General features: G+C 42.0%; 2 protein-coding genes across 4 annotated transcripts in view; both read left to right on the top strand.

Annotated features, from left to right (window-relative positions):
- The first annotated feature begins 958 nt into the window (after positions 1–958).
- Positions 959–6,619, top strand: prtfdc1b (phosphoribosyl transferase domain containing 1b). The gene is made up of 9 exons (XM_037459572.2): positions 959–1,116; positions 1,307–1,413; positions 2,235–2,418; positions 2,708–2,773; positions 4,171–4,188; positions 5,251–5,333; positions 5,558–5,604; positions 5,733–5,809; positions 5,923–6,619. The coding sequence occupies exons 1-9, from the start codon at positions 1,027–1,029 to the stop codon at positions 5,968–5,970; spliced, it is 720 nt and encodes a 239-aa protein (XP_037315469.1). The 5' UTR covers positions 959–1,026; the 3' UTR covers positions 5,971–6,619.
- Positions 6,620–7,899: 1,280 nt separating this feature from the next.
- The window catches only part of arhgap21b (Rho GTPase activating protein 21b), a 30,326-nt gene continuing 24,824 nt past the window's right edge, over positions 7,900–13,401 (top strand). For 2 of the 3 annotated variants that reach the window (XM_062557807.1, XM_062557809.1), the window contains exons 1-2: positions 7,900–8,134; positions 8,946–9,136. In XM_062557807.1, coding sequence (XP_062413791.1) covers positions 9,065–9,136 — 72 coding nt within the window. In that variant the 5' untranslated portion in view covers positions 7,900–8,134; positions 8,946–9,064. Of the gene's footprint in view, positions 8,135–8,811; positions 8,829–8,945; positions 9,137–13,401 lie in introns of those variants that run through there. The other variant, XM_062557808.1, reaches the window with a different exon arrangement.

The following is a 13,401-nucleotide window of genomic DNA, read 5'->3' on the forward strand; positions in this document are numbered from 1 at the left end:
AGCGAAATTCTACTATGCATTGTGTGTGCACGTGAAGCTCTTATATGGCAGGCTGTCAGGTCTTTCTTTTGTCTTGTTTAGGCAGACAGGAGGAGACAGGGTTTGCTGGTGTTAGATTGAATGCACATAAACATGTGGGAGTATGTTTTGAGCAGAACAAAAGCAGTGTAGAAAAATGGCCAGAAGGTTGTGTCCATTCCCACTAGATGGCAATATTAACATGTTCCTTCAAAAATATCCACAAGTTGAAAGTGGAAGTCTATTAGAAAATATGAACTGACCTCTAAATAGTCATTTAGAGGTCCTTTTGATTGGCAAAAAATACCTGACCATTTAATCTTCCTCTTTTTGTTTTCTCAGTTACGCTTGTGCAACTCCAAAAACATTTTCTTTTTATCCCCAGGGTGATGCCAGCCAAAGATGAAGACATCTGAAACGTGGCAGCTTCTAAAACATGATGTATTTCTATAGATGCATCAACATATGCTAATAAAACAATATGCACAATGGCTAATTTAAGAGTAATATATGTTTTTAGTTTATAATATCATTTTAATGTTGCTACTTGTAACAACCCTTTTTAAACTGTATTTCCTTCTGAGCAGCTTGAAATGATCAATACAGTTTCACATTTAGCCTAAATAATGCATACGTGCCAAATGAAGGTAGAAGAGAAAAAAGGACTTTCCTAATAATATGTTGTAAAGAAGAAATGTAAAGTAGCAGAACATTTTATTGAAATATGTGAGTAGAGTACGAGTTGTCATCTCTATTCTTTATATTTTACTATTACTCTGATTAAAAACGTGTTCCACGGACCAGGCTGCATTAATCCAGTGTAAGCAACCAAAAAGGAGCATCCTTGCAGTGAAGAGTAATGAGCAGGTGCTTGGTCGCCCCTAGCGGCGACAGCAGAGCACTACAGGCGCGCCCAGTTGGAAGGCTCCAGGGAACATTCCTCCGGCCCGATGCCCCTCCTCTCCACGAGAGGCCAGATCCCCCCTCAAAGCGTCGAATTCCACTCGCATGCACTTTTTTTCTTGTTTCGTGTGTGTGCAGGAAAGCAACATGGCAGAGCCAGCTGTCCGACCCGAGGGAACAAGCGGCGGCATTGTGGTAAGAGGCGTCACCACAGCAGCACGGGGATAAACGAAAAGTTGACTCGGTTCATTCAAAAATTAAAAAAGAAGAAGAAAAAAAAAACTCCGCGCACCTTGTGCGTGTAGTTTCTGCAGAGGCACGTTGTCCGTGTTCAACGACCCGCAATGAGGCCGCACCGTGTTTGCGTTTATCTTTGTCCCCTCAGATTAAAGATGACTGGCCCGGCTACGGGTTAGACCTCTTCAGCTATCCAGCGCACTACGCCGGAGATTTAGACTGTGTCTTCATCCCGCACGGCATGATCATGGACAGGTACGACAGCCCCCCCCCCCTCTATAAACACACACACACACACACACACACACACTGATCACCAAATCAATGGGCCACTGATGCAGCTCAAAAGGGCTTCATTTTTGTCATTATATATTTAGCCAAGCAAAGGAACTCTTTTCCTCTTCTGTTCTGGCAAAAAAAAAGAAAAAAGACCTGCTCCTGCTTTGGCTGCTCCTTCACCTGCATATTCCAATAAATAATCACATGTGCCCAAAGTATCACCCAACTCCAAAGCAAACAAACCAACCCAAAAGTACACTTAAAAAAAGAACAACATGAAATGACTATTGGAAATAAAAGGCAATTATTAAATATTAAACAATCCTACCGAAATAAGAAACCCTACAATAGTTAAACAATACTACTTATGAATAAAATAACATTTCAGCAGAATGTATGACAAAAAGCTTAATATCTTCATACTTAAGAAGCTTTTGGTGAAGAAATGTCAAAATAATGAATCAATAACCAAACTACTTGTGGTATTTTCTTCTGTCAATCGACAGATCTTTACAGTTAAAATCTGGTTTATTCACTAAGACTCCATTTAGTATACAAATAAAATGCATAAAACAATTGTATTATTCTATAATTCTCTTGAATCATTGACCATCTGCTTTCAAGGTCTCGTATTGTAAATCGTGTTCTTGAGACGGCGTGCAAACAACAAACAGGGGTGTGAACATCTCAACGCTGACCTGCGCCGGTCATGTGGTCTTCACAGCCCGCGGACATGAACCGCCCTCGGCTGTGAGCCACATCGCGTTGACAAAGAGCTTCGCTCCCTGCGTCCACAGGACCGAACGCCTGGCTCGAAACATCATGGACGACCTCGGGGACCACGACATCGTGGTGCTGTGTGTGCTCAAAGGAGGCTACCAGTTCTGCGTGGACCTGGTGGACCGGATCAAGGCCCTCAGCCGCAACTCCAACCGCACCATCCCCATGAGGGTCCACTTCATCCGGCTGAAGAGCTACCTGGTGAGCCCACGAGGGCAGGCGCAGAGTCCCGTGACCTAGTCGGGGGGTGGGGGGGGGGGGGGTTTAGGTCATAAAACGACAGTGGTGTTTTTGTTGTGACTTTGCTGTTTTCACGTGGTCTTTGAAATACCACAGACTTTGAAATGAGTACACCGACCACTTGGGTCTGTCCTTTTTGCTAAAAAAAATACACTTTGACCTTAACTTTGTCATTCATTTCAAGTTTAATGACTCCCTTCCTACTCAGCTAATGTACTCCAGTTTATTTCAGTATTTTCATTTCCCACAGAATGACAAGTCCACGGAGGATCTTCACATACTCGGAGCCGAGGACTTGTCTTTTCTAGCTGGAAAGGTAGTACTCTACTCATCTACACTACTGAGAACTCTTGGACTCCTGATAACGAACTTGAGTCGGAGTCGATGGGAAACATCAATAATTCAATGAAACAAACATGTGGCGTTGAGGCGGTGGGTGTTGACAGACCTCAGCCTCAAGAGGGCAGCCTTCCCTCTCGTCTCCTGATCTGATACAACTTTTCCAATGTGATCGCACAAAGGCATACTTTGTGCGAAGGGGAAGATGTACTTGTTATCCCGGGCAGATCAGGAGGGCGACAGAGGTCGAGCCGTTAAAGACTCACTCTGCCTCTGCTTGTTGTCACGTAATCAAAAATGAGTGCATTCCACCCTGGAGGATCCGTAGGCCTGTGTGGATGATGTGGTGAGTGCAAACTCCCCAGATAGTGGATATTATCGACTAAAGAGATATTTCCAAACCTGTGTGTGTGTGTGTGTGTGTGGTTAAGATATGAATTCAAAGGCTTGTAAATGAAACTCTTCAACTCCTACACATGCACACTATGGGGGAAAAAACAGCAATTCCTCTGTAAAATAAATCAGCTGATCGGAAACACTCGGAGTCAGCCGCCTCGTAGCCGAGCGCACGCACAATCTCTGTCCCTCACACACACACACAAACTAATACACTGTAGCCAGGCGTGGCGTGAATGCCTGCAACATGAATAGGATATGAGGTAGTACGTTTGAGTCATCGCCTGCTGCTTTGCTCAGTATTTTAGGCGTGCTTGTGAAATCCCTGATCTCTCTGTGATGTATGGCTGAATTTGGTTGCTGCGACGCTTTGCTGGAAGAAGTGAACTAATTGTGCGAGGAAGAAAACGTATTACTTAGTTTGTGCTGCTCCTTTCCCTCCCCACGGTGTGTCTGACCGTAGCGTCCCTTCTATTACGTAGCTTATCCCTCCCTTTGTCTTTCTACAGGGAGTTACTGCACTCTTAATAAATCTTTATGCGCAATGAGGCCGCGACAAAGCAACGACCACATGCTCGGCTGACTCCTTTGTTTGAAAAGTAGATCAAACTGCATGCACAGACGCGGCAGTTAGAGACGTGTTTTTGTTTTTCTTATTTATTGCGACCCAGCTGAGTTGAACTGTCGGCCTGAGACTCTTCAGTATAAATAGTGCCCAGTTGTCTCCAGTTGATTAGGCAAACATTTGGAGAATCTCAGCTATTTCAGTGTGCCATTCAAAGACGGACTGCGGGGACGGAGGTTTCCAAAAGTGGAGGAGAGCGACATTGTTCTGCTGCATTCGTTTCCCTGCTGTGCGACTAATGCCTTTTTAGAGTCTGTGCATGCGCTTCATTAGCAGATACAGCAGTTTGCTTTCTGTCTTTGACCAAGAATAATTGTTTTGTCTCTCTTCTCCTCCCAACATGCTCGCATAAGAACGTACTGATTGTGGAGGTGAGTGGACCATGTTTTTGCTCGGGCCAATCATACTTCTTGCCGTCGTTGGCTATCCGGGTCAAGAGAAGCCGCTAGGAAGTTTTATATTTTCAACATGAGGAACATTTTTAATTGGCTTACCTATATATATATATATATATATATATATAAAGTGAATAAGAGCCGCTTTTCCTAACGCGGTCATAAACTTTCTATAAACTGTATTGGGTAAAGTTGCACAAGGGAAGGAATGACCTTTACAGGAAATAAATCAACCATATAGTCACGGTCACACGTGGTGTGTGTGGTAAGCCTGCCTAATTGTCTGTATTAAGTGTCTTTAATGAAGCATTAATTAGTTAGTGTATTCTTGATTTGACCCTCGGCTAACAATGGATGGTCTTCTCATATCGATGATTTCAAAGAGAACTGTCACCGGTCGGCTCTATCGAGCATTTTGACCTCTTTTTGGCATCACAGTTTGCAAACGTGTAGCCAAGAGACACAAAAAAAACGTTGTCTGCACAGCTTGTTACACTGCCTCCAAGTGGCCAAAAAATATATTAAAGTACTTTATATACTGAATATTTTTCAACCACTCAATACAAGTGTCTTAAATCGGCAATATACTTTTGAAATTTTAAACGTCTCTCCAGTGGAAGGGTTAAAGAGTACTTATGGCAATCAGGAAAATATGCCTTTTCTAATATGAACATCGTGAAAAGCTTTTTTATAAAAATAAGAAAAACATGAGGCATCTAAAGTTGTTTGGATCACACATGAATAACAGGCCTCTGCTTTATGTACTGTCACAAGTGAAAAATGTAAGTGTCCTTTCTACACAAAGGTCATGTTGACCTACACTTGGGTGACAAAGCACACCGCCAATCTTACCGCTCCCTGAGACAAGAGGTCAGCGGTGGTTTTGTGTAAAAAAAAAAAAAAAAGGAAAAAAAAGAAGTTGAGTAATTTCAACTTCCACTGGAAAAGGAGATGAATCCATCTTTTTTCCATCTGCATTTTTCCGTTTTGGCAGTCTCTTGTTTTCTCAATCAAGGTTTTCCAACTTTTCCGTTACAGGCCATTGTAGGTACCGGAAAGACAATGGAGACCCTCCTGAAGTATGTTGAAGCCTTCAGGCCCAAATTGATCAAAGTGGCAGGGTAAGTTATTTCTATAAAGAACCAGACACTAAAGCAGCCCAGCTCTCCTGCTTTGTGAATCACTTATTTTCCGGCCTTCCAGTCTAGACAGATATGAAAGATAAAAAAAAAAAAAAGATTAAGTGACACGGGTTTCCAGTACGAGCGCTTTAATACGTAAAACCTGTCCTACGCAATACCTAGAAAGAGCTATTGTGTGATAATGTGTCATTTGAATCCCCCAGGTTGCTGGTGAAGAGAGTGCCACATAACGCAGCATGCCTTCCTGACTGTATGTACCTGACCACGCCTTTTATGGCTCCATTTTTAATCATGTTTCTCATGCAGCTTGATAAGTCAGTGAGTCAGTCGGTCATGGACATGTTTGCATTTAATGTTCCACTCTGTCTCTGATTTCAGATGTGGGCTTTGAGATACCCGATCGGTTTGTGGTTGGATATGCCTTAGACTACAATGAGTACTTTAGAGACTTAACTGTAAGTCAGTAGTAGTTTTATTTATTTTTTCTCCAAAATGACGTCCTAGTAAAACGTAGCATCAACAAGCACAGTTATGGTTTTATGGTCTGCTCTCTCTGCTTGTTTTTTAGCACATCTGTGTGATCAGCAAACGTGGGAAGATGAAGTACAAGATTTAAAAGCCCACTGCAAAAGGAGGCGGATGTCATCGAAGCGGAAAGCCTGAACCTTTTTCCCCGAGTCGCTTCTCGCTTACAGCTGCCGTCGTGACACTCGATCTCAAGCATGCCCCGTTTTGTTAGAACATTCCTTCCAAGAACCGTTTTAACAGACAATGACGTTTCACCGGTAAATTTAGAAAAGCAAGCACATGCTTCGCCGTCATTTTAGAGTACACTTCATGTTCTTCATGTTGGCAGAATTGAATCGTGTGGAAAATGTTTACTGCTGCCATTCGCCTTTGATTGTTTGACTCTAGCACACATATGTTTTACTACTTGTATGCAATGCAAAGAACTTGATAATGATGACCTTTTCATGAAGGTTTTTGAAGTGTTCTAACTACCTCGGTGTGTTCTGCATTTGCGTGTAAAGTGATACTTTAGTCATTTCTGCATTGTCTTTTATAACATACCAGTAAAGTATTTAACAATTCGGTGGTATCTATCACTGCATTCTTTTCACACTGTTTTGTTGACTAACAAAAGGCATTTTTTAAATGTTGATAAAAAAACCTCACACTTTATTCTTTAGGCTTATGATATACAAAGGAGGGTCTCTGAGTCATTGAAACATGTTGAACAGTGTTTGAATCATGCAATTTTATATACAATCCTTATAGTATTAAAGTGCTGTTGAAGATACTATTAAAGACAAGTGACTCTTTAAAAGACTTGTTTATTGCTTAAACTCTTAAAACTCATGTTTGACCAGTGTATGTTTGAATCTTTTTTAGGACTGAACGCTGCTTCGTGAAGTATTGGCCGACCTTTCTTTAACATGAAGGCCTGACATGTCCCAGTGCTACATTGGGGAACTAAAAGTTCCATAAAAACAAAACCTTTTTTTCTCTTTGTACTTTGAGTTAATTGATTGATCCTCAAACTCAATTTAGCTTGCACGAATGAATGACTTAATGACATTACTATTATTATTACCATGCTAGGATTTAGTCTACAACTTTTGGAGTAGTGGAAGACGTCTTCAGATTCTTTACTCGGGTAAAAGTAGTAATGAACCACTGTAGAAAGTAGAAAAGTCATGTATTTAAAATAGTAGTCCAAACACAGGAATAAAAGTGCTTAAATTGACAAAAGAAATAGGTATGAAGAAAATGTCCCCTGTAAATATTCTATGTGATTAGATTCTTACAGATGCTACAGTTTATAGTAGGTACGGTGGAGCTCATTTGAATGACTTAATAGTTTACTGGCAATGTTAATGTAATCTTGTTTTGTTAACCAAACATGGGTAAAATGAATCCTCTAACATTGATGTAGGATATTCCACAGTTAAATTTGATGGACACGATTGTGTTTTACCAAGACTTCTATCCAACGTACAGCTGCTGAAGGCAGGGCAGCTTTGTGAAAATGTCTAACAAAAGCTGCTGGACCTAAGGACAGGTGGTCCCTTCTGGGCAGAGGAATAAAGGGGCCCTCAATATCTGAGCATTTCTCTTTTTATTGGGGGGGGGGCTACATTCACAATATGGTCAAAATGTTGCGTTTTGAGTGTTGTGGGTGTTGATGCCAGCTCAGCTCGACCTCGCTTGGAACCGGCACATGTGACTCCTCGTTCAGCCTGGTTGTTTGTATCAAACCCAAGCGGCGACGATTGTGAAAAGCCAGACTTGTGATGTGTGGATCGCAGAGTGCGTCTGTGTTTCATCTACTTTGACCCGCACAGGCGGTGCCTGTTTGCTCCCGACTCGCTTGAACTACCGTGGAAGTGGCTTCGTAGCACTACTTTTCTCTTTCCCTTTTTTTTTCAACGAGCGCCGCTTACTTTTTCTAAACTCGCAGCCGATTGGCCAGCTCAAACACAACGCCGCTTGTGATTGGCTGAGAGCGTCCTGTTGACCGAAGGTGGACTCCCAGAGAGTCGGGAAAGCTGGAAGCCAAAAAAAAAAAAATTCAGCCACGAAACTGCACCATGCGCCTCCCCTGAGTAGGTTTGTAATAAGCACCGGGAAGGTTTTTGTACAGAAAACGATATTAAATCATGACAATCATGCCTGACTATCTTGGACCTCCCACGGAATGATCTTACTCCGTCTTCTCCGTTTTTCGCCAATCTCCCGCCGCAGTTTCCCGTCTGTAATGACGATTCTCAACCACACAGGTAACTTTGTTTCAACTCCAGCCGTTAGCATCGGTGCTAACAGCAGCTAGCGCTGCCTGTTGTCTCACTCGGTTCGGTTGTTCATTTTAAACATTGCACACGCTCCACGGCGTACCCAGCGTGGACAGCGTCCCCCGCGTGCCGCGTCGTCATTTTCGATATTTTTAAATAAAAAGTCACAAGGAAAAGCGACTTTTTGTTCGGTCGCTCGAGAACAACAGCTCGACACGCTCCGCTCGCGACTCGGTTGACCATCGCTCAAAAACGAGAGCAGCTCAAATAAAAGCACCTCTCGGCCCCCGGTCATTAAAGCTGCTCACACGCTCGTGTAAATAACGAAGCGCGTTGTGTCCCGTGCGTTAAAGCCCCGCACCCTAAACCTCCGTCGTGACCCTCCCGTCCCTGGTCCACTTGTTGCGGGCCATTCGCGAGCTGGTGTGGACGACCCACGTCGTTGTGCCTCGAGCGGACCAGAGGTCCGGATGGTGGTTGATGTGCTTTTATTTACCTGTTAGTGTGTGATTGGTGGTGGTGGTGGGGGGGGGGTTCTAGTTTAAGTTGAACATCTGGCCATTAAAGTAGTTTTGTAACAGTGCGCCGCTGTTCACTCGCGTTGTGCCCACGTTTCGTTATGTGCTGTTGCGTGCTATTAATCCGGCTCAGCGTGGAGCCTCGTGGAAGTCACAGACATCAGGTGGGAGACAGTTAGGATGTCAGATGCCAAATATCCAAACCCTGCATGTGGAAGTGTGTGCTATGTAAATGATGTGATAACACACCCCCCCCCCCCCTCCCTCTCTCTCACCAATAGATGGACTAAGAAATCCAGCTTGAATGGAGGAGTAAATTGGACATATTTCCTTTCTTTCCACTGGAGCCACCCTTTTTGAGATGGCTTTTCACGGATAACTGGATTTTAAGTGAAGTTGAATGATGGCATCACGTCGGGTCCATCCTTCCGAGGAGGATGAGAGGCAACAAACGAGATCTTCCTTCTGTGAGGTAAACCACGACCGCATATCCAACCTCAGACCTTTTACACACAGTGATGAATTACATTCAAATGGTGAAAGGGATTTTTTTTGGAGGCAACTGACTCTCTAGTTCCCCCCCCCCCCCCTCTCCATTTGGTGTTGGTGTGGCGTTGTAGTGAGGGGGGGAGGAGAGTGGTGTGTTCAAAACTTTGGCCCAGCTGTTTAAACTCCTGCTGAGTTGTTTGGCTCCTCACCAATGATTCATTATTTCGGTTATTTTCGATAATCATACAGCCATCATTATTTGAATCAGGTTTTTTTTAAATGAAACTCATCACTGGCGCAAGTGGGTAGAGACAATGGCCTTGGAGCAGAATACACAAGACCCGTCGTTGAGGTTTTTAAGCTGTGACCCCATGTGATACCAGACAGTGCACCATCTGCTCCTCTGGGAGCCTGCTGCCTCCATGAAGAGCCTCCCACTGAACCCAGTAGCAACCCCACACTCTTTGAAATGGACCGGCAGCTATTGATAGAATCTGTAGTTTTATTTAATCCACTGCCTTTAATCTAATAATCAGTTCTTTACTTCCCAATTCTGTGTGAGAAGTCTTTAAATGAGGGATCTAAGGCTCCTCGTGTTGTCATCTAGAGGTGTTGAATTTGATCTTAGACCATGCTTCAGTACCAGTATTAAATCAATTAAGATAATAGATCCATCTGAGTTGGTTTTCAGCTTATTTCTACCTCATTTTTGATACATATATTATACATAGATTTTTTGGAACATATGAATAATAAGCCATTTTGCACCAGGCTCTCACTGCAGAGACAGCTTGTGTTGCATCCTGACCGCTTTCACTCTCGGCTATAAAAAAAATATGAATTGATAACGTACTTAACTTTTGCTGTTGCAACCTTCTGGATACGGATTTCTAAACTTCAGAAAGTGTTAATGAATGAATTTAATGGCAGTTATTTCGATTCAAGATGTCTATTGTCGTTGGTACAGGTTAGGTAACTCCACAATTGTGATGCATATTTTTTTTTAATGTGTAAAAGTGTTTTATTCCGTAAGGAAACATGTTTTTGAGTCTTTTTTTGAGAGTCTTTCTTTCACCGTCTTTTCGAATAAAGCTTCCACACAAACCAATTCATGTGCTAATTTTGAGCCGGAAACCCCCCAGAGTCTCCGGTCCTGGGATCCTCTGGAAATGATGACGCTGTGCACTTAATGATCAGTATTTCCTGAAGTGGATGCAATTAATCACCTTTTCTAAATGACCTGGCAAAAACCAACTCGAGGAAGATTGTTCAGAAGATGTTTTGGTCTCAGATGTTATTGTAGCACAGAATGAAATAAAACCTTGGATTTCTTTTTTGAGTGGTCTTCCTACATTGTGTAAGTAGTCACTTCCAGTCAATCCGTTATCAGTCAAGATTTTGTTCTTTGCTGTTGGAGATTAGATTTTTTTTTTTCCCTCGCCACACTGGAGTGTTTCCTCCCTGTTATCGGCCCGGTATCCAAACATTTCAGCTGAATTTAAATAACAGACAATCAAACTATATGGCAGGATCAATTTGATCCTCTTTAACGAGTGGCTTTCTTTTACCTCTGCACATCAGGTCGCTGTGCTCCATTAGAAAGAGTAAAATTAATTACCGCTTTGGATGATGAAGCGTTATCCATATATAGCACTGCAGGAGGATATTGACAAACCGCCCCCCCCCCCCCCCACCCTCCCTCCCCGTCCCCGCAATCTTGGCCTCGTTGAAGCTCGGTGTTTAATCTCGTTGAGGCTGGATGCCTCTGTGCAGGCATCGCATGGCTAACTGATGGCAACCGGAAGGGAAAATTGACCTTCAATTTGATAGAAGAAGCCTGTTACTTCCTGGTGTCTTATTATCCGTGATGTCCCACGGGAGAAACTTAGATGGGCTATGTGATTAAGTATTTTTTTTCCCTTCTTCTCCTTTCACAGTTTCTGTGCAGTAAAACCCACCATGTGATTTTCCATTTAAAAAGCCAGTGATGTTTTTGCAATTCTACTTAAATGCTCATTAAAAAGTATTTGCAAAGTAAGGTGCAACTGTTCAAAAACACGTTCTGAGTGTTGGATCACAGATTGGATAGCCACAATAGATTAAAAGGTGCAACTCTAAGTTTCCCCAGTCACATATTTGTTTGCAGCAATACAAATTGCGAGGCAGTTTTAAAATCTCTTTTTCTGTTTACAAGGCCCCAGGCTGATGTCTTAGCCACTGCCCCAAAAATCATTTAAACCTCTTTACAAACCGCGTCTAAGCATCTTTGTTGCCTTTGAGAACGGTTAATGTTTATTCAGGCTTCACCCAAAACAAACTGTAACTGAACAGAGCCTGACGACATCATAATGTGAACGCTTGGGTCCGAGCAGGCCAAGCGGTCACCACGAGCACACTGTGCAGTGAGCATGGCAGTTACAACATAATAAGTGTCTAATTGTTGGAATGCATTGATGCATTCCAAGTATTGTTCTTCGAATCTTTATTCTACTTATTCTATTTCTTCCGCCGCACGTTTCAACTCCTTCACACTTAAGCTTAGCTATTAAGACCATTCAAATATTAAAATGTTCAGCTCCTTCGGGGGAGGTGGGCTATGACTTATCAGCTTTCTAGCTCTTATAATTGAATTAATATAAATTAAAATCAACCTTTTTAACATGGTTTCCAATGGATTCACTTTTCAAATCCTCTCAAAACTTCTTAAACTTTCAACTTTTTCAGCTTTTCCAATCTTTCAGCTAGAGACTCCATTTAAACTTTGAAATGTTGACACAAGTCTTAACAATATATGAGCAGTTTTACACATAGAGACATGGAAGCTACACTCATGCGTTCGGTAGAGTCTTGTCTCTCAAGATCCCATTATTTGTTGGCTACCCCAAATAGTTTTGCTCCAGAAAGCATTTGTTTGAGGTGTGGATTCTCATTAACTCATTGTCTGCCCGCCCCTGTGTGCTCGTTAGTGGCCGCGCACCTTGCTCCGTTGTCACGGCAACTAGCTGGGGCTCTTTCTGTGACTCACAGCTGATCCATTTTAGCTGATTAGTGCAGCCTGACATGACCTCTTTCTCTCCACCTTCTCTCATCATTTCAAAACAACCCCCCCATGGAGGGAATTCTTACTGTAATGTTTGAGGCATATTCATTTATAGCTTCTTAGTTTAAATAACAAATATTCTGTCTATCAACCCCTCCACCCAATCACCCAATACCATCAATTCAAAATATAAACTGCAATGATTATCTGTAATTTAACCATGAAGCTTAGGATAAAGCTGTTTCGTTGAATACGTATTGCTCTTTCAAATAGTACTACAACCACTAATATTTCTAGTACTTCTAGTAATATACTAGTAATTCTAGTAATATAATATACTTTACTACTACAAATATTACTAGTACTACTAATTTCAACCCCCATGGAGGGAATTCTTACAGCTCCTCTAGCTGTGACTACAGTGTGTGAATGTTAGTTACTGGTTGGGCAGGTGCCACTGTGTATTGTAGGTCTTGTCATTGGTGTGTGAATGGGTGAATGATGTCATGTAGTGTTGAGGCGCTTTGAGTGGTCAGAAGACTAGAAGAGCGCTGTACAAATCTATTTTACCAAGTCCATTTGGTTTGAATAACAAACATTCTGTCTCCCAAACCCCCCCCCCTCCCCCCCCCACACCCATTATTTCAAAATAAAAGCCTCAATGATTATCTTTACCTCAACAATAGGTACACCACAATTGCTTTCAAAGTGAAACTAGTACTTACTACTTCTACTGCTGCTAGTACCACTAGTACCACAATTATAACTATAGTACTAAACCTTATATTACTACAAAAAATATATTTTTTAATTCTCAGCTTTTCCTATTTCTATTCTTTCAGCAACGTTTAAATTAATTTCAGCTTTTATAAGTTCTGTAATTCATAGAAGCTTCTCCCATTTCTGTTTTTTTGCAATTCTTTCAAGTTCATTTCAGCTTTTCTCATTTCTGTATTTTCAGCAATTTTTAAATGTATTTCAGCTTTTTCTATTCTTTCAGCAATGTTTTGAATAATTTCAGCGTGTTTCATTTTTGTACTTGAAGCAACTTTTTAACATTTGAGCTTTCTGCATTCCAACGCATTTTCAGCAGGACATGCATTTTCTAGTTAAGTTAATTGTTCCAAAGGGTTTTTTATGGGTGCTTTTCCGTGGCTTATTTTGGACTTAGAGCAGAGAATAATTGGGAGCTTTGTGTCTTCTTCACT

The sequence above is a fragment of the Pungitius pungitius genome, chromosome 15, assembly GCF_949316345.1.
Source record: "Pungitius pungitius chromosome 15, fPunPun2.1, whole genome shotgun sequence".
Taxonomy (NCBI): domain Eukaryota; kingdom Metazoa; phylum Chordata; class Actinopteri; order Perciformes; family Gasterosteidae; genus Pungitius; species Pungitius pungitius.